This window comes from Lepus europaeus, chromosome 13, assembly GCF_033115175.1.
Source record: "Lepus europaeus isolate LE1 chromosome 13, mLepTim1.pri, whole genome shotgun sequence".
Classification (NCBI taxonomy): domain Eukaryota; kingdom Metazoa; phylum Chordata; class Mammalia; order Lagomorpha; family Leporidae; genus Lepus; species Lepus europaeus.
The window spans coordinates 83,815,102-83,839,357 of NC_084839.1; the positions used below are offsets into that span (position 1 = coordinate 83,815,102).

The following is a 24,256-nucleotide window of genomic DNA, read 5'->3' on the forward strand; positions in this document are numbered from 1 at the left end:
AAGACAGTATTGGAGCTAAAACCATAAAGGCTGCAAGTCTAAGAAGCACTTAGGGCTGAATGGGTATCAGGTGATATTAAACTACTACTATTAATTTTACCGAATGCAATACTGTATTGAAGATCTTCTCTTAAATAGGTCCTATTTTATAAATGAGATGTCTGAGATTTGCTTTAAAATACTCTAGAGAAAGCCGGCGCCACGGCTCACTAGGCTAATCCTCCGCCTTGCGGCGCCAGGTTCTAGTCCCGGTCGGGGCACCGATCCTGTCCCGGTTGCCCCTCTTCCAGGCCAGCTCTCTGCTGTGGCCAGGGAGTGCAGTGGAGGATGGCCCAAGTGCTTGGGCCCTGCACCCCATGGGAGACCAGGAGAAGCACCTGGCTCCTGCCATCGGATCAGCGTGGTGCGCCGGCCGCAGCGCGCCTACCACGGCGGCCATTGGAGGGTGAACCAACGGCAAAGGAAGACCTTTCTGTCTCTCACTGTCCACTCTGCCTGTCAAAAAAAAAAATAATAATAATACTCTAGAGAAAAAAAGTGTGGGCAGATACTTGGCACAGCAGTTCAGACTTCCATCTACTGGTTCCCTTCCCAACTGGTCACAACAGCTGGGGCTGAACGAGGCCAAAGTCAGGAACCAGGAACTCCATCCAGGTGTCTCCTCCGTGGGTGGCAAGGGCTCAGGCACTTAGGCCATCCCCCGCTGCTTTCCCAGGTACAATAGCAGGGAGCTAGACGGAGTGCAGCAGCCAGGATTCAAACTGGTGCTCGTATGGGATGCCCCAGTGAGACCCTTTTTAAAACAGCAGCTAAGCGCCTAGATCCTTCTCCCCAACGTTGCAAAGTCAGACGTGTTATCTTCCATATGGCATTCAGAAACTGGGAAACAGCAGTCAGGGATCACTCCCCCCACTGACCCCCAGAACTTTGGGCACCTGGGCTTTTGCCCTTCTCAGCCTTCTGCAGGGTTCCCTATTGAAACAGCCCAAGGCCGGCGCCGTGGCTTAACAGGCTAATCCTCCGCCTTGCGGGTTCTAGTCCCGGTTGGGGCGCCGGGTTCTATCCCGGTTGCCCCTCTTCCAGGCCAGCTCTCTGCTGTGGCCAGGGAGTGCAGTGGAGGATGGCCCAAGTCCTTGGGCCCTGCACCCACATGGGAGACCAGGAGAAGCACCTGGCTCCCGACTTCAGATCAGCGCGATGGCGATGCACCGGCCGCAGCGGCCATTGGAGGGTGAACCAACGGCAAAAAGGAAGACCTTTCTCTCTGTCTCTATCCACTCTGCCTTTGGTCAAAAAAGAAAAAAAAGGAAGAAACAGCCCAACCAGGCCACTCTACATTGAGCTGGTCAGACAATTCTTTGTCAGAAGTGTTCCTGTGAACTGCAGGATGTGTATGGACTATCTCCGCTTAGCTGCATCTCCCAAGGAGCCCAGTCTCCCAAATGCCAGCACACCCTGTCAGTCCACAGGTGGGCCAAGTAGTACCGCAGATGTAATGTACAGATACACATGGAACCCTAGCTGTTGTGGACATCTGGGAGTGTCACTCTGCTTTTCAAATAAAGCTCATGGAAAGCGAGCATTATAAAAAACACTATGTATGGATTTCGAAGTTTTTTGCACCAAAATAAACATCTTTGAATTACATTTTCCCACAAACTTTTTGAAGTTCTCTTGTAACAGCAGCAAATACAAGAACTGGAAGGGGGTTGGTTTTTTTTTCTTTTCCCCCAAGATTTATTTGAAAGGCATAGTGGGAGGGATCTTCCACCCACCGATTCACTCCCCAAATGCCCACAATGCGCAGGGCTAGGTCTGGACCAAGGCGAAGCCAGAAGCCCAGAAGTCTATCTGGGCCTCCCACATGGTGAAAGGGCCCAAGCACTTGAGCCATCATGTACTGTCTTCCCAGCCATGTTAGCAGGGAGCTGGATTTCTAGAAACAGAGCAGCCAGGACTCAAACTGATATTCCAACAAGGGACACTGGCGTCACAAGCAGTGCTTAACCCACTGTGCCAGGTCAGCCCTGCAGGAGGTTTACTCAAGGAAAGGGGCAGATCTGTTTACGTTAAAAGCCTGGTTAAACCATCTGCCTCTAATAAGCATACATACAACTTTTTTTTTTTAAATTTTTGACAGGCAGAGTGGACAGTCAGAGACAGAGAGAAAGGTCTTCCTTTGCCGTTGGTTCACCCTCCAATGGCCGCCACAGCTGGCGCGCTGCAGCCGGAGCACCGCGCTGATCCAAAGGCAGGAGCCAGGCGCTTCCTCCCGGTCTCCCATGGGGTGCAGGGCCCAAGCACTTGGGCCATCCTCCACTGCACTCCTGGGCCATAGCAGAGAGCTGGCCTGGAAGAGGGGCAACTGGGACAGAATCCGGTGCCCCGACCAGGACTAGAACCCGGTGTGCTGGTGCCACAAGGCGCAGGATTAGCCTGTTGAACCACAGCGCCGGCCCACATACAACTTTGATTTTAAAAAATAAAAACTTTTGGGACCAGAGTTGTGGCGTAGCAGGTAAAGCCACCACCTGTGGTGCTGGCAACCCATATGGGTGCTGGTTCAAGACTTGATGGCTCCACTTCTGATTCAGCTCTCTAACATGACTGGGAAAGCAGCAGAAGATGGCTCAACTGCTTGGACCCCTGCACCCACATGGGAGATCTAGAAGAAGCTCCTGGCTTTAGATTGGCCCAGCTCCAGCCATTGCAGCCATTTAGGGGCTGAACCAATGATCTCTCTCTGCCTCTGACTCTATAACTCCCCCTTTCAAGTAAAGAAATCTTAAACTTTTTTTTCAATGCTAGACAATCTAAATAATTATAAAATAAAACAGGCCATCCCAATGGAAACCTTTGGCTGCTAGAAAGCAAAGACGTGCTAAGAGAAGAATGTCTTGCTGTGCTACTGAAATATGCCAAATCGCTCCACTGCTGCTAGGGAGTAAGGTCACACTCATTCTGGGATCACAAGACACAGGCAGGAGTGAGGAACTGGAAGCTGGGTCGTAGCTCTCACCTGCTGACACATGCACGTGCTCCATCTAATGGCATAAGCTAACTCATCCAGAGCTCAGATGATTCAATATGAACAAAAACCATGAGAACAGATTTTCTAAAAATTGTAGGCTTTTTTTATTAAGAGGTAGACAGATGAACATGGAAGGCTGTCCCATTTAACTTGCCCAAAGTTCATATTCCACTTCATTCATCCATCCCACACTGCCAGAAATCTTAAAGAAATAACCAAGATTGCCACAAGGCTTGTTCCTCCTACTTCTTAGCAATAATACTCAAGGAATTGCTTGCAAAGAAGTTACAACTATAATTTTCATTGTGTCCCAAGAACCTTACCCCTCTAAGCAGTCCCCACATACGCCAACAGAACCTGCCGCAATGGACAGGAGGGCAGAGTGCCAAGGACTGGTTCTATAAGAGACTACAAGGGAAGCTTCAGTTACATTTTGTTGCTGTTAAATCCCTGTGCATGTTAGGGCAGAAGCTGGTGAATCCAACAAAGCAGAGTACTCTGTCAAATGGCTCTGCATGGTCGTTTAAAAAAAATAATAATCACAAGTTATCTTCAGAGACAACATTAAAACATAATGGAATTGAAGCCTGATACAAAAAGTAGAGAAATATGTACAGGAATTCATAGCTAAGAAGGAAAAGGGACCTCAGTAGGAAACCAGTGGAAACCTGGCTATTTTACATAGCTAATTTTGAGATAAATCATATTTAGCACAAAAGCAATTATAGCATAAGTAACACTTCCCTCCCACAGCTCCCCGACTTTAAAAAGACTCTTGTCAGTCTTGGGTAACACTGTAAGCTTCTTTCAAGGGAGCAGGAATGTGTACGGTGGTCCCAAACAGACACAAATTAGAATCTCCAACAGCTTCACACTCTGAGGATGACATATTTGAAGATCGCCATGACAGCAGCACTGATAACACCAGAGATGGGGACTGTGACAAACCAGGCCATAAAAATGTTGCGAAACAGTCGCCAGTCAACAGCCTTCTTGGATCGAAGCCAGCCGACAGACACAACAGAGCCCACCTACAAGAGAAAAGTGGCCAAGGGAACTGGTTACTGGAGCGCCAACGGCATTCTGGCACAAAGACACTTGCAGTTACTCTGGTGAGGAGCCCAATTCCGTGAAAGTTGACTTACAAACAGGTCTGAGATTACGCACGGGAAGATGACAATATAAAAATCCAATCATTAAATCTGTGCTAACTGTACTAAAATACGATATGAAAAGAACACTCATTTCCTTTTCTCCTGCTGGACTACTAGAACTTAGTGAACACATACTGCTTTTAAGAATAAATTTTTTAAGTTCTTCAAAGCTCATATTACACAGCGACTATATCAAACCTAGTAAGACAATTGCCTGGAGATTCTAGTAGAAAAAAAGACGACTCAGCAGGCTCCATGCTGGACCAGCATAAAAAGAGGCTGATTTCTTCCTTTTCCTAGAACTTTTACATGGTTATCAAGCAACCTTAAGACCCAACAAGCTTCTCAGGACTTCAACCCTGAGAAGCCCTCAGCATGTGGCTCCGTAAATAAACTGCCCTTCTGACAGTCCAACAAGCCTCACAGCTTCCACTACCACAAATGGCAGCAAAACCCCACTTGGCCAGAGCTGAACAGCTGGCCTGTTTATTAGCACACACCCAGACTGCTCTGAATGGCTTCCCCAAAGAGAAAGAACATAATGGTGCTAAGCAGAAATGACTGGAGTGAAAACAAAATTAGAAAGCAACTGCAACAAGGGAGGATTAAGTAACAAAGGAAGTGGTTAGTGGACAGAAATCACGGCTAGCTCTGCAGGTACAAACTTTTCCATCAGTGGGGAAAATGCTCTACTTAAATAAAAGACACAAATCATAGGACCCAAGCCCCTACTCTTGTAGATACTCTGTCCTGAGCTCATGAATTCTTCCAGACTCCAAGTACATAAGGCTTTCTAAATCAAACTATCACAAAAGGAAAATTTCACAACTCTATGTATTCAGAGAAGCAGTAGGAAAACACACATTGACATCACACTTACTTTACAATGTGTCGTACTGATAGGGAGGCCAATATTTGATGCAATCACCACAGTGAGGGCAGACGCCAGCTCAATACTAAAGCCACTAGAGACACAGAAGATTCTTGTCAAATACGTCATTTGATTTTTTGACAAACACAAGTTAGCCCAATCCCGCCCTGTTCTACTCAGTGACAAAACTTCCACTAACATAATTGGGCTCTGGAACTCCCCTTTCCCTATTAAAGACTGAAGTCTTCAGTTCTTCTGAAAAGTCTGTTATTAAAGTTCACACTTTCACTTTCAAGAGTTTAATAAACATCAGTCTTAGAGGCAAACAACAGCCAAGCACTCAGTCTTGGCACACACATCCGAATGGATAAATGTTTGACCAAAGTGTTTAAAGGTTAGGCAATAAGTTAAATCCGGAGCACACCAACAATGAGGATCACCCAGGAACTCACACCAACTTGGTTACTTGTAACTAGACAGAGGTTTGCATTTTAGCACTATACAGCGTGAGACTTACTTACCTAGAGGGAGTGATTGGAGTCAGATCCTTCCCCATGGTCTGGATAACTCTCCTTCCCCAAACCCACAGACCAATACAGATACCAATACCACCATAGAGCAGAAGCCATATTGGTATTGCCATTTTGGAAGAAACATCTCCTGTGATGTAAACCAGATACAGAGCAACCAGAGGGCCAATGGCATTGCTGAAAGAAAGGGAGCAGAGACTTCTCAGGTGCTTTCCAGTTTGGTGCATTCCAGCTCAGTAAAGTGACTTACGAGGCTTTCCAAGCTCATTTAGCAAACCAGCTTTCTTTCAAAGGAAATAAATAAAACTCCAACATACACAAGGAAATGGGAACTGCTCTGATGGAGGGAGTGCTGTGCAGCTGGCAGCCTCTTCCCTTCCACAGACAGCCTGAAGCAACTCTTGGGGTCCCGTGAACCTTACAAACCACAAAATTAAGGCCAACAACCCACGAATCCATTCTACAGGGCGGTGACTTTAGCTTACAATCTAAGAAGCAGATCACTGATAAAAGCTTCCCTGTGAAGGACATCTGTGTTCATCATCTACAGACACAGTTCAGAACATTCTTTGTAAACTCTCTAAAGAAAAAAAAATGTACTGTTTCATTAAGTTGATGACCGCTAACATTCCCCACCTAGATTATTCAGGGTCCCACGGGTGGTGTGAGTACCACTACCACAGCACAGGCTATAGACAGGGTAAGACAGTTGAAAAACAACCAGCCAGACTGATTCAGTCAACTGACCTGACATCATTGCCACCGTGAGCAAAGGAGCCAAAGCAGGCAGTAAGGATCTGCAGGAACTGGAAGAGGAGAGAGATTTCAGGCTTATCCTGGTCACACCATTCTTCTAGAGAGTCACTACTTCCTTTTCTGTCCCCCAGACCCATCTCCGCCTTGACGCTCATGTCCATCTCAGACGCAGAGTGAAGTTCAGACACGGCGTTGCAGTAACTGGTGTAACTGTCCATTCGGATTCGCTTCTTGGTGTCTGCGTTGGGCCACGTCAGTTTCTCCATTTCTTCACCTTTCTGCTCACCTTCTTTGGCGCGGAATGAATCCAAGGGCATACCACAGATTGCCATGGTATAGGAAGTATAGCTATTATTGCGTCGCAAGGGCTTGTCGCCGGAGTCTCCCATGCAGTCTCCCACCTTGGCCAGATGTAATTTGTGGAGCAGCTCTTTATACAAGCCAGAATCCTTGTGCACGGTGTGATACTGATAGTGGCCACTGGAATTGATCTGGTTGCTGACGGCTTGACTGAACTGAACAAGGTTCCCATTAGGCAACTGCACTGCACCTGGCCAAGACCAAAAAATAGCATTCAATAAAGCATCAAGCCCAAAGCAGGTAAGCCTCCTCCTCAGGAGAGGCGACAGTGCAATGAGAGGAACCTCCACCCACCATTCATGGCGCTGTCTATGCTGGTCTCCTCCTTCAGGTCCACGCTGGGAAGCCTTTCCCGCTCTGGAGCCTCCTCCAGGTCTCCGAGCTTGAACGAGACTGTTCTCTCCTCCACCACAGCCCGCAAGGGCACAACAGCAGACCCGACCTCAGAAGCAGGGTTCCTGTTCTCAGCATCACCAAGAGACAACTTTGTTTCTTCATGGTCTTCTTTCAAGCTACACTTTTTTTCCATTAAGGGACTTTCAGAAGGACTAGACTTAATGTCTCCTGGGGGAGGAAAAATGGACTTTTTTTGGGCTTGGTTTTGACATTACTCCCTTGTTCCACATTTCCCCTTTATCTGCCACCCAAAAAAATCCACCTCAAAATCCTAGGCAAACATCAGTTAAAATGCAGAGCAACTTTCCTGCCTACCTAATTTTGCCAGCAACACTGAACACCTGTATCGGGGTTGCAAAGTTCCTCTTTAAAGAGCCAGACAGTAAATATTTGTGAGCTCCACAGCGTATCCTTGGCTTTTTCACAACCATTAAAAATGTAAAGCCCTTCTTAGCTCCCTGCAGACATGTGGCTGGCAGGTGACTAAAAATCTGAGCCGCGCACAATTCATATTCTTTTAAGAGAGGAATCTCCCAAATTTTAGTCCAAGACATCATAATGCAGGCAGCCAGAAACAGCAGCTTCAAATTCTACCTCTAATAAAGGAGGTGTTCCTCATAGCTCAGGAGCATTTTCAGCCTCTACTGTCAATGCTCAGTGTGCTCACTTACGCACCTGCCCAGGCATCTCTGTAAAACTACGCAACAGCATTAAAGCCAGACTTGTCTCATTTTCTCCCAGACCGAGAGCAAGAATCAGGTCAGGGAGTCCTGCAAGTCTCCATCCCCCAGCACAGGCGGCACAGCCAGAGCAGCAGAGCCTCCTGGGGCGCCTGGGTGCAGCTGCACAGTGACACAGCACTCTTCCCCAAGCACTGCAGTCTCTGCACCCCCACTGCTGGCCCGCAGTCTGCAGAGCACCGACCTGGAGCCTGCACGGCTGAGGGCAGAAAACGGTTCTCAAGAGCTCAGCCCAAGGGGACGGAATCCAAGCCTTAAGACTGACACTACTATGATGTGTACTAAGGGTCCAAACCATTCCTTCATCTGACTCTTGAACATGTTTACTGCTGGAATTTGCACAATTCAGACACATGTATACTGGGACTCTTGAGTTTCCCACAATAAACAATATGTACATTCTCATATCCAAAGTCAGATACACGTATTAGATTTAGCTTTGCTTGCCCGAATCTGAAATTATACTGAGAAGTACCTGGAATAATAAATGTTTCCTCTATGAAAACACTTTGTAGCTACCCTTATTTTTCATTTACACAGACATAAGCCTCTCAATTAATGTAGCTACAGTTTTTCATGGCACTGGCAACTGCCAAGGTATATTAAAAAGCATTTAACTCTCAGCTTGTTTCTACAGCACAAGTTGAATACTTCTTTAAGTCATTTTAAGTCCATTTAAAAACAGTCTGAACAAACCCCTAGCCCCAAATTTCCATTTAAAATCACATAGTCAATCTATCCACAGAGTGGATTCTTACAGGTGGCCGATAAATCAAGAATTTCAGCACAACATTACCAGTCAACCCTTATTGCTACTTACGTTCAATTTTTCTCTTCATCCTGGGACATACAAAGAACCAGACGATAAGGGCACAGAAAACTGCGCATCCCACCGAGATGAGGATGGTACCCCACAGAGGAAGTTTGTCAAAGCCCAGCACTAGGAGATAAAATGGTGCATCTTGAAAACCCCAGGGCAACAGCCCCCTGCAATCACGTGTAAACCCTCCTCTCGGGTCTCTGAAGGGTTCCCCAACCCAGCCCGTGACCCATAACAGCTGCTGCAAGCTTTAGTATCACAGGGTTTTACTGTGCTAGTGGTTACACAGATTTGGGAGAAAAATCCAGTGATCAGCTTAAACCCACACCAGCTTGGCCCTCTTAAACACACATACTGGAGTGTCCTAAGCTTTATCACATACTAGCTTTCTTTGCTTTGCAAGCTATAAGGATTACTATGCTCTGAAGAGCTGTACTAGCTACAAGATGAATAGGAACATCCAACTCCCTTACTCCTCATGCTGCCATATGCTATACTTGCACGTTCAGATTGGTTATAACATTAAAAAAGAACATGCCCTAAATCCTTTAACAAGGTTATCTCTTTGAAAGCATTTTCAAACCAAGATACAGAAAACAGGGATATTAGCTAACAAAAGATAATAGTTTAAAGAATATTTTAAATAGCTCTGTCTTCCATAAAAGGGAAAGTGATTTTACTAACAAGCCACATCTCAGAGACATGCCTTTCACATGATTCAAAGATCAGTCATTAGTCATTATGTGCTCATCACCTACACCCACCAGGCACCAAACCACTAGTCTACTGCAGACAGAAGCAAGGACTACACAATCCTGTTGAAACCTGAAAGATGTTACAATGATCTGCATTTATCCAAGAATCACTTAGTTCCTTGTGCTTGTTTCACTCCATTTTGCTTAGTGTTAAATTATGTATAAAATGGAAATTCTATTGCCCCTCATTATTAACCTTTCAGATAAAAATTGAGGTTCTTTGAAAACTAAAGTTCTAAGTTGACTATAGATGCTTTCATTTTTAAAGTCTGCCTTCAGTTCTGATCATGTACTCACAAAGTAAAATATACATAAAATTTAATCAATCTTTACCACAATTTAAATTTATGTATGTCACAAGTCAAAAGGGGAAATGAGAGACTGGTTTTTCTTATAAATGATCCATAAAGGACAGAACAAAAATATCTAAGTTCCTGCTTTCAAAAATGAACATTTAGCTTCCATCTATGAGCCCTGCTGCTACCATATAAATCTTAAGTGCTTAGGGCCTCATGGGAGACTTTTTAATTTAACATGAAAAACTCAATTCTGTTGAATGGAAATTCAGCACACAAGCTGTGTTCACCTGTACTGTTTCGTAAGGAGCTTGGTATCCTTTAGGTAATATCAATATTCTCATAAAGTTGTCTCTTTCCTCATGATTCCAAGAATAAAGGCAAAGTTTAAACTCAGTTATCATAACTGACTTAAGACTTCAAGTGAGATTTAAGAAGCCAAGTCACAACCCACTAGTCAGGAACAGAATCCATTTAATGAGCCACAAGCACTAATAAAAACTAAAAACTGGGGCTGGTGTTACAGTGCAGCGGGCAGAGCTGCTGCCTGTGGCACCAGCATCCCACATGTGTGCAGGTTTGAGTCCCAGCTGCTGCATTTCTGATCCAGCTCCCTACCAAAGCACCTGGGAAAGGAGCAGAGGATGGCCCAAGTGCTTGAGCCCCTGCACCTGCATGGGAGACCGGAAGAAGCTCCTGGCTTGACATCAGCCCAGTTCTGGCCATTGCGGCCATTTGAAGAGTGAACCAGCTGATGGAAAACCTCTCTCTCTGCCTCTGTAACTCTGCCCTTCAAATACATAAATATATCTAAAAACACTGAAACTTGTATTTAAAAATGAGGGCTAACACACAGTAAGGACAAGTGTCTACAGGGTGACTTGAGCAGCAACATACATTGTAATTCTTCTAGTGGGCCAATCAAAAAAATGACAAGCTACTATCTGTGCAGTTACACATCATCAAGCAAAATGAGCCTCGTTACCAAAACTCTACTGTCCTGCCTGAGGAATTACAAATTCTCCATTTTTTTGTAGCAGTTAAATTAACATGTAGTGCATAATGTAATTCATGCTTTGCTTAGTTCCAATAGGAGAGTACTTAACATTTCAACCTTTTCATCTTAGCTGCAAGAATTCTTCTTCCAAGTGTACTTAGGACAGGTGTTAAATATCCCAACTCTTCTTATTCAAGCAGATTCAGGGAAGTAAATTTAGTACTTAAGAAACAAAAGTAGCTCCACTTGGGAGAGAAAAATGAGAATCTCCAGCAAACCAGTCCTAAATGACTGATTATTGAAGACCAGATATAACTAATGACTCTTGAGCAGTCGAGGTCAGTATCAATTCCAGCATTTTTAGCACAGATAGGAGAAAGGGAGGGAGAAGATCATATTATCGGTGAATCCTGTGAAGACTAAAGAGGAAAGGTCTGTAGTGATTTAGAATCTGAGCAGGTCTTTTTGGTTGAAAAACTATCTAGGTTAACTCGGCATACACTAGCCTGCCGCCTTCTGAAATGGGCGCAGGCCAGCCACCTTCTAGGAGATTTCAGCCCTGTAAAGCAAAAAGGGGTAAATCGGGCATTTAATGCAAGTTTTATAAACAACTTCAAATTCACATTTAAATATTCTGATATGTACTTACATGGTGCTCCAGTGTACATGATGGAAAAGAGGTTTATTCCAATTGTACAGGCATAGAACACTGGCAAAGCTCGCAAACCATTAGGAATGGGATCTGCCTGCAAAACATCATCAAGATCAATTATCTTAAAAGCCATCAAAGTGACCATCTCCATGGCATCCATAGCAGGGCAGGTTTGGGAATTCTGGCGTCAATACCTCTGTCTGTGCTGTCTCCCAGGCCAGCTAGGCTTGTCCTGCATTTGCACTTGGAAATCTCCAGAGAATGGCCAACTCCTCTGAGGATTAGGGGTTTGCATTTTCTTCTTTTTATTAACAAAGTTACCTGCACCAGTGACTGGTAACATCTTGAGTAATCTGCTTCAATATCCATGTTCCAAGGAACCTATCATCTACATGCCCGGAGGCTGGACTACACATCTGTAAAGGCTTTCAACAAACAGACGGAAAGATGGAAGAACACTGCTTGGCTGACTTCACACCTCCAAACACTTACTGAAATTAAGACATGTAGAATATGCCTTCAACAACCATCTTATCTAAACATCTGAAAAATATGCTATAACTTTTGTGTTATTAAAATGTGAAGATTGGGGCCAGTGCTGTGGTACAGCAGGTTAACACCATAGCCTGAAGCGCTGGCATCCCATATGGGCACCAGTTTGAGACCTGGATGCTCCACTTCCCATCCAGCTCTCTGCTATGATTTGGGAAAGCAGAAGATGGCCCAAGTCCTTGGGCCCCTGTACCCGCATGGGAGATGGGGAAGAAGCTCCTGGCTCCTGATCAGCACAGCTCCGGTCATTGTGACCATCTGGGGAGCAAACATTGGATGGAAGACCTCTCTCTGCCTCTCCTGTCTGTGTAACTTTCAAATAAATAAATAAATCTTTAAGTGTGAAGATAAAAACAAACATGTCCTAGGATTAACTGTGTGGCACACATTTCTCTGGGTACTGAGATATGATAGAGGGAATGAGATCAACTTCCTGTCCTCACAGAACTGACATCCATATTCCAATATGGAACGATATCAAGTATCGACAAGGCTCTAAAGAAAAGTAAAACTAAAGGGACAGTGGTAGGAGAAGCACATTGTAATTCACTATGTTTAGCTGAACAGAGACATGTCAGTAAGCCAACAAGCCATGCACATTAACTTGGGGAAGGAAAGAAAAAGCCACCCAGCTATTTGGGGGTTGATGGCTATTTGGGGAATGATAGCTGCAGAGAGAGATACCATCAAGCTTCTGACATAACTTGAAAGGTTTAAGAACAGCTCAGCCAGCGTGAAGAGTTCTGCTTACAATGAGTGTTATTAATTCTATAGGAAAATACCCAAGGGGCCAGGTTCTGGGTAGCAGGTAAAGCTACCACCTCTGACACTGGCATCCCACATGGGCACTGTTTCATGTCCCAGCTGCTCCACTTCCAATCCAACTCCATGCTAATGGCCTGAGAAGGGCAGCAGAGGATGGTCCAAGTACTTGGGCCCCTGCCATTCCTGTGGGAGATCTGGATGAAATTTCTGGTTTTGGCCTGGCCCAACCCTGGCCATTGTGGCCATCTGGGGAGTGAACTAGCAGATAGAAGATCTAACTCTGATTTTCAAATTAATAATTTTAAAAAGTCAAACACTTAAAAAATGGGAGGACAGATCTGAATATACAGAAAAGCTAAAATGTAAAAATCTTTGCCTGAAGGTTTGAATGCTATCATGATCACAACTCCAATGAAAACTCTTGTTGAGGGAAACAGAGAGGGAAAAGACCCAAGACCGTCTAGTGGAGCACCTGACAGTAATCAGAAAGCCAGGGAGAGGGAGGAAGTAGTTAGGATTAATGACACAGGACACAATCAATAGAGATGGGCCCTCATTGAAAACCACTCAAGTTTTAGCTCTTATCCACTGTTTAAAAGAATGCTAACAGACAGCCCAAACAAAAAGATGGCCCCAGCAGTGGTCACACCCTGAGGGCAGTCAACTAGGTTAGGAACCTAAACTATTGTTTTAAGGACAATCCACAGTTTTAAGAAAATCCTCCAGAAACCCTAAGATTCCTACTCTCAGATTAGAACTCACTAGGGCCTACATTTCTGTGGGGACTTTGTTAATACCGACAAATCAAACTGTAATTAGTCAAAGTTAAGAAGCAGTTGTGTATTCATTCTTCTGTATAGCCCAACTAAATATTGCGAGGGAAACCAACAGCAGTACAGCAGGTGGTGATGCAGCAGGAAGTAACTGACACTGCTAATGGTTTACTATGAAATACATATTCAGGGTTTAAACACAGGTCAAGGACCCTGCGAGTCTAGGAAAGGGGAAAAACAAGACAGGTCCCGGTTCCCCCACTCCCAGCCACAACCCAGTCACTCTCAGGGCTAAGGGCTTTGTGATCCCCCTAGCACACACTTAAAACTTTACCAGGAAATCACATAAATACCTCATTATCTAGTTATGTAGAGCAGGAAAGGGGGTCTTTAACCTCCCCCAACCTTCACCAGAACAGTTGGCTTTACAGACTGTAGCAGAGTTTCTGTCTAAAGGAAGACATTCCTAACAAGTGGGAAAGGTTGACAGCCTTGTCTTCTTTGACTACAACTTCAGTACTCAGCAGGAAAACACTGCTCTTCCCCCTACTTCTGCTTAACACCACAGCCCTTTAACCAAAGTATCTCGCTTCCATTTCTGTCTTTTCCTCACCAAAGATTACTTACAAATATCACCAGAACAAATTCTCAGAAAATAGAGTATTATCAAAGACAACTTGTTTAATAAAAAAAAAAGTCATTTTAATTTTAAAGACAGAATTTCAAGGACTGGAATATATATTAATGGTAAAATAAGCAAGACTTAGTAACCAGGACCCCAAAAAGCTTAACAACCTAAGGATTTTCCTTGAAATTTAAAACCCAATCATAATAAAAATATTCCCACTCATCACCTAAAACTCCGCCTCATCTGTTGTTAAAAGACTGGCCCTGAAGACTCTGTGTGTGTGTGTAGTGTGTGCATGCGGCATCCCCGAAGTGTTGAACACTCCCAACCATTGTTACATCCATCCCCACACCCATATAGAAATAATTTAGCTTAATAAGTTTGACTATCTAACTTCAGCTCTCCCAACAGGGAAGCAATGAAAATCCCTGTGTGCCCTTGAGAAAAGTACATCCCCTGCTCAGGAAGGCAGGAAGATTTATGGTGGTGAGACACACAAAACCTCTGCAGAACCCACAAAGTCCAGGTAAACCTGCATACAGCAGGAATCCTTAAAGTGGACTCCGTTAACTCCTCTGATCCGGTACGCAATGGTCAGAAGGCTCTAATAAGAACACTGAAAATTCTGGTCTGTGACTACCAGCAAGTCTCGAATTTAAGGCTAATACTACCACACTACATCTGTGAGGAATGGGAAGCTAGGCACTACTCAAACCTGCCTGCAGAACAAAACAAGTACCAAGGTTAGAATTGGCGCGTATCAGTGAATTATTTACTCAGTCATGTTCTATCATACACATTTCATTCTCTCAACATGTTAAATGGCTGTATCTGTCAGACTCCTAACGTGGTTAGTGAAAGCACTTCACCAGGCATGGAATTTCTATGGAGGCACCGATCCTTCCCCAGAGAGCTCAGCATTGGACCCAGGGAGGCTGAAGACATCCTCGTCGCTTGGGACTGAGTTACCCATCTCCCTTCACTCAGATTGCTATAGTTTAGGAACAGCTTGAAGAACTTACAATGGACTGTTAAGAGCCATTCACTTTAGAAAAAGGACAACTTTGTTTCCTGAGGAAAATGCATTTATTCTTACTGTAACTCACCTTATTGTTGACACTTACTCTGGAGCCAGCATCAGACTTCTCTTTTATTGGGTCCCTCAAAGGGGTTTTCAAATAGACAGGAAATTAAATGGCTGTCCTAATTTTTTTTTTTTTCCAAAAAAACAAAAACAAAAACGAAAACCCTACCTTTACTGCTCCTCCTTTTCACCTATTTTAAGAAACTGGAGTTAACTACGGGAGGTGGAGTCCTCATGTGGAGGCTTATAAACTGGTCATGATAATCAGCGCTGTGAGACCCATCTAACCGGCAGCTTAGAAAAATCCACAGGGGACATTAAGACTTGTTGAACCCCCAAGCTCACCATTCAAATTGGCCTGAATATAATGTGGCTGCACAAAGCTAGACAAAGCCACCCTAAATAAATGTTTGGTTTTTTTTTTTACTCCTTCTCTCCTGCTTCTGGGCACACCTTAGTACTCGCTCAATTTTTCCTTCCCAAATGCCCTCCTGAATATTAAAAACAGAGAACTGCACAACATACAAGAGGTGTACAGAACAAAGAACTTATTTAACTTTCCAAGGCCACATACCTACACCCCACAGTTGCAGGCATGCCATTGGGTTTGCATATGACTAAGTGTGACCTAAGGAAGGCCAGGAGAGGGTAGAAAGGTTACCTTCCGCAGGATGAATGCACGAACAAGGAAGAATAAAATTCCAGACATAATACCAGAAAGCAGCGGAGAGATGAACCAAGACATCACTGGAATAGAACACAGTAAGAAAAACGTCAACTAAGGAAGGTACTGTAAATGTTCAAGTTCCACATTCAAGACTCTGAAGTCTGCCCCTCCACTTTACACCATGTACTCCCATACATAATGCCCTGGTAACTTAACAAGAAAAAAATTTGGCCGGCGCCGCGGCTCACTAGGCTAATCCTCCGCCTTGCGGCGCCAGGTTCTAGTCCCGGTAGGGGCACCGATCCTGTCCCGGTTGCCCCTCTTCCAGGCCAGCTCTCTGCTGTGGCCAGGGAGTGCAGTGGAGGATGGCCCAGGTGCTTGGGCCCTGCACCCCATGGGAGACCAGGATAAGCACCTGGCTCCTGCCATCGGATCAGCGCGGTGCGCCGGCTGCAGCGCGCTACCGCGGTGGCCATTGGAGGGTGAACCAACGGCAAAAGGAAGACCTTTCTCTCTGTCTCTCTCTCACTATCCACTCTGCCTGTCAAAAAAGAAAAAAAAAAAAGAAAAAAATTTGAGAAAGCCACCCAGAGTGAAACATACCAATTTTTATCAGTTCAGACCACTTGACACCATCCTGCCCCTTTGCCACGAGGGAGAAACCAATGGTTGCACCGACAATACAATGGGTCCCGGATATGGGGAGCTTCAAAAACGAAGCCACTAGTTGCCACACAGCAGAACCTGTAACACAATCAAGTTCGATTAAGGAAATGGCAAAATTCCAGGGGGCAAGCAGAGTGTTCTGAAGGAAATAACCCGGAAGGTTCACCACGAACACAAATCCAGGCAGGGTACAATGTGCTCACCCACCACGAAGAGACCCAGGCATAAAAAGAACTCACCAAACATAGCACTGACCGAGCCGGCCATCTGCTCCTGGGTCGAGTTCCGGTACATCTCCACGTCGATCAAGCCCTTGCGGATGGTTTCGCTCACCTTGGCCCCCAGCAAGACTGAGCCCACGGTTTCGAAGATGCTAGCTAGGATGCAGGCTTGCTTGAGGGTCACCACACCGGAGCCCACCGCTGTACCGAACGAATTTGCTACATCATTGGCCCCCACGGAGAAGGCCAGGACGAACGCAATGATGAAGCCCAGGATGAGCATCCAGAGGTCGTCCACTAAGGGACCGGAAGCTGCAGTAGCGGCCAGCGTACTGGCGATCAGCGTGGCCATGGTAGATGCCATTCTCTTGTTGGAGTAGTGGTTTCTTAACTAACAAGAGAAATTACTGAGGGGCTTTCAAGGGGTGTAAACAGAATATGAGGTATCAAAAATGCTATAATAAATAATATATATATATATATCATACAAAATTAAATACTGTAAACTACGGCACAGAAACCGAGCCGGGGAGTTACTGCTATACGCTGCGTATGGGCGTCTGTTGTCTGGGGTTTCTTTGGCTCTGGAAGGCTAAAAGCACGGAGCAAAATTCCATGGCGGAGGAGAGAAAGGACGCAAGTTCATCCTGAGGGAGGGGAGGGGGAGAAAATAATAGCCGCGCGCGCCCCTGGGGAGGCAGCCCGGCCCCAGCGCTGCCCACGCGGCCGGGGACCCCCGCCGCGGCCTCCTCCCGCCGCCCCGGGCCCCCGGCCCCCCGCAGGACGGAGCCCGGCGGCGAGGCACGTGGCGCCGGGCCCCCCACCCGGTTCGCACCCGGCCCGCGCGCGCCCAACACGGCCCCGAGCCCCGCGCGCGCGCGCGCGCGCCCTCCGCGCGCAAACCGGAAAAGGGCCGTTCCCGCGCGCGCCGCCCCGGGACCGCCAAAAAGACCCGCGGGCGGGCGGGCGGCGGCTGAGGAGGAGCGAGGCGGGCGGCAGCGAGGCCGCAGCCCGTGGGGCCGCCCACACCGGCCGCCTCCCACGCCGCGGCGCCCGCGCCCGGCCCCGGGGAGAAGGAAAAGCCTTTGCAAGGCGGCGGCGCCACTCACCAGAATTAACAGAGGGCCGAGCGGAGACGAGACCGAGGCGGCGGCGGCGGCGGGCACGGGTTCACGCCCCGGGGGCCGGCGAGCACACGCCTGAGGGCGGCGACACCGAGGACGGCTCGGCAGGCCTCGCGACCCACCCCGGGAGAACAGCCGCTGGCACGTCAGCAGCCGAGAAGGGGCAGCACGCAGCGCGCGCCGGCAGCCATCACCCTGGCCGAGCACGCCGCTGGCCTCTACTTATAGCCGGCGCCGCGCCCCGCGTGACCCGCCGCGCCTCGCGCCGGCCCTGAGCCCCGCCCCGCTGATGACGAAGGCACCGCCCGCCCCGCCCGGCCGGCCGGGTGAGCCCGACCGTGGCGCTCATTGGTTGGGCCCGCGCCGGCGGCCACGCCTCCGGCGGGGAGCGTGGCCACGTGGGTCGCGCGGGAGCCCAGCCCCACTGCCTCGCCCCGGCAGCCCGGCACCGTGTGGGAGACCGCGGGGGGACCCTCGCCCTCACCCCACCCCCGGGCGTCGTCGTGCGGGGCTGCAGGGGCCGCCACCCAGATCGATCCTAGCCTCTCCCTCGCGAGCCGCGACTTGCAGTGCTGGGCGCGCCTCGGGGCCCGCTTTTCTGCGCACCTAGCAGCCGCCGCGCCCGGGGCCCAGACCTGGCTGAGCTCCCGGCCGCGGGGAGCCGCTGAGGGGGGCGTGTGCCCTAGGGCTCTGGATCCAGCGCTGGCTCGCCGCACCTGTGCCTTGTCCTTGGCCAGGCAGGCGCTGGGGAGCGGCGGGGCGGCGCTCACGTGGCCGCTCGCTCCCTTTCACTCGGGTGGAAACGGAAAAGACGGAGGAGTCACGAGAACCGGCTGGGCCGCCGGTCGTGGCGCAGGGCTCCGGGGTGGCCGTGGGTCATTGGTTTCCCGCAGGCCGACCCGCGTGTGGTGCGGCGCGCCGGTGGCCGCCGGGGAGTCCAGTTCTGACGCCTGCCTGCTGCAGTGCGGCACCTTGAGCGGTACCCACCTTGTGGCCCGAGGGAGTGAGCTCCCTTGTGTGGATCCAACCGGAGCTCCGTAGGTGTTCAGGAAACGCTGGTTTCCGTTTTGTTCCGTCTGCTTCCCGATGCAGAGCATCTTGGAAGCTGCGCTATTCTTGAGGTACAGGCTGATTTCTGATGCCCTGCGTGGTATAGGAGTGCCACATGGCTTTACTAAGATGGGTCTCTGCCCCTTGGGGGGGGGGGGCGGCATTTCGTTTTATGGCAGAAGGCCAAGGCTAACCAGTCGTGCCATGGGAGATTAAGGTCCTGTTCTCTGGTCCGGGTTGTATTGAGATTTTTTAAAAAAATCCCAGCCAGACAGGCTTAGGATGTTCCGGAGCCCTGAGCTCTCCCCGCATTCTTGCCTCCTCTAGCAGCGGCCACTCAGTACACACAAACATGTAAATCGTTGCTACCTCTGAGTCATCTACAGGCTTTGGCGCAACCAGCAGTGTTCTCTGAGCTACCTAGAACATCTGTCCCGTGGAGTGATGGGAGTGACTGCACTCCAGGTCTCAAGGTCATGTGTGAAAAACATGGACATGAACTGGACAGGAACAGTGACCCTGACGAGTACTTCTGGCTAAACGTGTGCTTCTCCTTCCACCTTTCCTTTATTTCAAGGTCATGAAAGCGCTGAATAAAAGGACCGATTTGTTCCAGTTCCTCAGTATTCTGCCGTGTAAAACAATAATTTTCAAAGTCATTACCATCAAACGCTCTACCTTGAGTTCCGCATCTCTGGAGTCAAGTGACTGCAGGTGGCAAATCTTTTCATTTAGAAGGTTCCAGAAAGCAACGTTTGGATTTGCTCTTGCTACTCAGAAGTCTGCAGGAATGAAGTGAGGCGCGGGCAGGCACTGCGGCAGCCTCCCAGGCCCACTGTCTCCAGCCCTCATTATCTGAGCACGTTCACCTTCATCTCATTGGTGGACTGTGCAGTCAGATCTGCCAGGGTTGGTCTGCACTACACATGTATGGACTTGTTTTTCTTGTCATTATTCCCTGAACAGCAGACTACAGCAACTGTTCACATGGCATTTATACTTGGTTAGGTATTATAAGTAACCTAGACTTAAAGTATATGAGAGGACGTGCGTAGGTGACATGGAAATACTACCCCATTTTACATAAGGGACTTGAGTAGCTACATGTTTTTGATAGCTGCAGTGTGGGGTTGGGGGGACGGGGTCCTGGAACCAGTCCCCTACAGGTACCAGGGGACGACTGTAAGAAAATTGCTGGAACTTTTCCAGCGTGTGTGTTTGTTTTTGTTTTTGTTTTTGTTTTTCGGTCTGTCCCCAGGCACACTTTGGCTGGTCCCTGGTCTTTCAGTCCGCAAATGCTTGAAGAACCAGGGGACAGCCATGGAGAATGTCCATGAAGATGAGAGAGCACATTGCAGGCCGCTCGGGGTGGGGTTAGCAGGGCAGGAAGGAGAGTCAAAGGGAATTCCCTTGTGTTGGAAAGGAATCCTGCCTAGGTCTGCAGGTTCTGGAATGGTCCCCACCCCCACCCCGACCCCCACCCCTGGGGAAGGAGCCTTTATCCTTCCAACATTCCCTGCCTCTGCCAGCAAGGCTACAGTGGAACATGGGGAGCAGGGGTGGGCCGGTGATGCCACACCTCTGGACAGAGGGTCAGCAGCGAACAGCCCTTACAGAACTGAATTAACCTTAGCTGGGAAGCGTTCATCTTCTTCAGGGAAGGAGAGCTAGGGCTCTGCCTGTGGAGAGACCTTAAGTGCCCCAAAAGTGGACCTGGCTTCTGCCATGCCCACTCCCAGCTGTCTTAGGCATTTGGGGAGTGAACCGCAAAAGGGACCTGGAGATTCCCCCCACCCCCGCCTTTCAAATTAAATAACTTTAAAAAGAAAGTGGGAACAAAGGTGGCATGAAGACTGCCACTTCCCACACAAGTGACATTGGTTCTGGCCTTATCTCTGGACATGGGGAAAGAGCCCAGAGATCTTCAGGATAATCCAGTCCCTGCTAGGATCAAGACACTGGTACAAACACCAGAGGGGTCATTTGGTTTAGTGGTTAAACAGAGAGATTGTAAAACTGAAGCAGCAGCTCTGAAACTCACTGGTCATGTGACCATAGACACACACACACACACACACGTTCCTCTACCTCGGTTTCCTTGTTTGCAAAGGGGACAGATCAGATCAGGAGCCCTTCGAGTGGAGCTGTGGGACAGCAGCTGGAGCCACAGCCTGGGATGACGGCATCCCGTATGAGTACCGTTCGAGTCATGACTACTCCATTTCCAACCCAACTCCCAGATAATGAGTGTGCAGAAGATGGCCCAAGTGCTTGGCCCCTGCACCCGCATGGGAGACCTGGAAGAAGATCCTGCTCCTGCTTCGACCTGGCCCAGTCCCACCCATCACAGCCATTTAGAGAGTGAACCTGTGGATGGAGGCTCCATCTCTGTCTCTCCCACTCTCTCTGTGACTCTGCCTTTCAAATAATATAAAATAAATCTTAAAAAAATAGAGTCCTGACCTCACTGTTGTGAGCACTAAATGAATCAATGTTCATAAGTCTCTGTATTCAACAACTGACTAAAGCCATAGCCAATTTTAAAATCAAGTGTGGTGGCCAGCACTGTGGCACAGAGGGTTAAAGCCCCAGCCTGCAGCACCCACATCCCTTATGGGTGCCGGTTCGAGTCCCAGTGCTTGGGAGACCCAGAAGAAGCTCCTGGCTTCTGATCGGCTCAACTCTGGCTGTTGCAGCCATTTGGGGAGTGAACCAGCAGATGGAAGATCTCTCTCTTTCTCTCTCTTTCTTTCTCTCTCTCTCTCTCAAATAAATAAAATAAATCTTTAAAAAAAAAATCAAGTGTATGTCAGGTGACAAGATACCTCCCTACCTACCCCCTGCCATCTGGGCCAAAGTCTTTCAAATTTCTCCCCATGCTGATAGAGTGAAGGGTCATGCAAAACCAGGCTGTTGCCCAAAGGGGAAGGGGCAGGGTTGTGATGCATGGCACTTGAATCAGCTGGGTGGCTTGACCCAGACCCCAGCTACCCACCGGATCTTTGCTGAGCCACTGCCTCTCAGCCTAGGCGCCTGTGGGTCCCTGACCCTCGGAGAGGACAGAGGCAAACAATCTGCCACAGGCCACCCGACACCAAGCCGGACACCGTGGGTTTGCAGTCTTCCTGGAAATATCCCCATCGCTCACTGACTCAGCGGGTGGAGCTGAGAGCGAAGAAAACCGACCCCCAGCCTCCAGAACTACGGAAGTCTGAACAAAAGGAGGAGATGGTGCCACTTGCGTGCTTTCTGAGCTCGGAGAGGCTATCAGTTGAGGAAATGGACCCAAGGTCACTATACAGCACGCATGAAGTAAGCGGCCTAGAATAGGCTGTTTGGAGGAGGGGGCTCAAGTGAGGGTAGGAACATTGTGCAGCCAGACCGGGAACAGAAGAAGTTCAGGGGCCGATCGTTAGGACTTGATGGGCACAGGAGGACAGAACATGCAGGGATGCGCTCAGTGGTAGGAGCCTCTGAGTGACCTCTCCACGCACCCATGATCTCGTGTGACACCCTCAACGGACCTCCAAGGAGGTGCCTTGACCTTCTTTTACGGATGAAGAAACTGAAGCACTGAAGACGAAGCCACAGTCAAACCAGCGAAGAACCTGACAAACTGCTGTTTCCCGGGATGCCGGTGAGTGCAGGGGCAAGAGTGAGAGCCGTAGGTGTCTACTCTTATTTGCACTTAGTTTGCACATTTACTTCCCCCTGCTTTCCTCCTGATTTTTATTAACTCTGTGACTTTGACAGCCCGGTATTTTAAGCCGCCTCAAGCCCTGTCGGGACAGAAAAGGGCGTTTCTGGAAAATCTGCCGCCAAGATCAGCCCCCATTTCCCTGGAGTAGGAAGAGGCAGGAAGCCAGAGCATGTGTTGTCTCCAGACATAAAGGGATGTGGTGGCCGGCCATGTCTTAGCGGGACCGAAAACCGTTCTCTTGAGACATCTCAGGGAAGGAAACTTGTCTCTCGAGGCAAGACCTACCTAAAATCGACTCCCACAGAAAATAATTCAAAATCCTGTTGTGAGCAGGAACCTCACATCACCAGCACCTCTCTCCCACCTGCTGGGGATGCGGCTGGCCTCTCTACCTCCAGATGTGTCCCATTTCCTCACTCCCCGTCCAGCAGGACTGGGCACCCAGTATCCGTGGTTCTGCCTCTCCAAGGTCCAGAGGAAGCCTGTGACCTGGCGGTGCAGGTGGAGAAGAGGGGCAGGGGTGCTTTCATGGATGCTGACAGCCAAGTTCTGATGTGGAGACGGGTGTCAGGCCAGAACCCCACAGCGAGAAATTGGGTTGTGCTAGGCAAAGTGGTCGGCCCCTTCTTCTGGCGACACAGGGGCTGGGCCCACCCGGGCCCACCCACTGCACCGTCCGTGTGCCTCCTGCCTGGTCTCTCCCTTGGGCCTTGCGTTCACACATGTGGGTGTGATGTGGCAGAGAACCCAGACGGGCAAGTTCAAAGTGTCTGGTTCTCCCCTGAGCCAGCGTCAGGATGGCACAGCATTCGTAAGCCCGAAGAGCTTTCTGGAGACAGAAGCTGGGACTCCTCATTTGCTCCAAGGCCCGACTTTCTCCTGTCTTACACAGGGAAGGAAGGCAACCTGCCAGAAACCCCAGGAACTCAGTGTTAGGAAGAGGAGGAAAGGGTCGGCTCCCTGCCCTCACACCTCTCAGGTCGTGTGGTTTCAGGCTGAGAAAGTGAGGGGGCAGCAGGCCGTGAGTCAGCCACACAGTCTTTCCGGGAGGAGGCAGAGGGCAAGGACTTGAAGCTCTCCATGGTTTCCCATAAACATCCATTTATTCATTCAAATCGCCTACTACGGATCTAGGAGATCAGCAAGATTGACCAGCTCCTACCCTAACAAAACAAAAACAAAAACCTCCTTAGGTTTATTTTCGTACTGAGGACTGGCCATGAACCTAACAGCTCATGAAGCAAAGTCAACCTGCCACACACCGGTGCCGCTCCTCCACGGCCCACACACCTCATCTTCCAGTACACCCCATTTATTACTGAGTCTCTGAGCAGACGTTTCCAAAGCACAGGAGATGGTGCCAGGCCCTGTCCCCAAGGCCACCCGACCACCTCGGGGCCTCCTGCTGGCCAGCACCCCCTCCCAGTCGGCTCAGGTTCTCTTGCTACTCTGATCCCCTCAGCTAAGGCCTGGGGCTGCACCCCAGCAACTTAGGTGTTTTGGCAGAAGGCTCCATAGGGCTCCTTATTATTTTTTTTAAAGATTTATTTACTGGGGGGGGGGAGGGGGGCCAGCGCTGTGGCGCACTAGGTTAATCCTCCACCTGCGGCGCTGGCATCCAATATGGGCGCCGGTTCCAGTCCTGGTCGCTCCTCTTCCAGTCCAGCT

General features: G+C 48.7%; 1 protein-coding gene across 1 annotated transcript; it reads right to left on the reverse strand.

The window, feature by feature from the left end:
- Positions 1 to 3,111: 3,111 nt before the first annotated feature.
- On the reverse strand, positions 3,112 to 18,011 carry SLC20A1 (solute carrier family 20 member 1). Its single transcript, XM_062209835.1, has 11 exons — positions 17,824 to 18,011; positions 16,733 to 17,361; positions 16,431 to 16,571; positions 15,822 to 15,907; positions 11,356 to 11,452; positions 8,659 to 8,778; positions 6,997 to 7,266; positions 6,334 to 6,892; positions 5,578 to 5,763; positions 5,066 to 5,150; positions 3,112 to 4,062 (listed from the first exon to the last, which is right to left on the reverse strand). The coding sequence occupies exons 2-11, from the start codon at positions 17,076 to 17,078 to the stop codon at positions 3,901 to 3,903; spliced, it is 2,052 nt and encodes a 683-aa protein (XP_062065819.1). The 5' UTR covers positions 17,079 to 17,361; positions 17,824 to 18,011; the 3' UTR covers positions 3,112 to 3,900.
- Between the last annotated feature and the right edge of the window lie 6,245 nt (positions 18,012 to 24,256).

Bases quoted from the DNA above. Each gene is read 5' to 3' on its own strand.
- SLC20A1 (XM_062209835.1), bottom strand. From the start codon at position 17,078: ATGGCATCTACCATGGCCACGCTGATCGCCAGTACGCTGGCCGCTACT. The intron at 11,453-15,821 runs GTAACCTTTCTA...GATGTTTTGCAG, and splicing joins GTGCATTCATCCTGCGGAAG to GCAGATCCCATTCCTAATGG. The intron at 4,063-5,065 runs GTAAGTGTGATG...TTTCTCTTGTAG, and splicing joins TCAGTACGACACATTGTAAA to GTGGGCTCTGTTGTGTCTGT.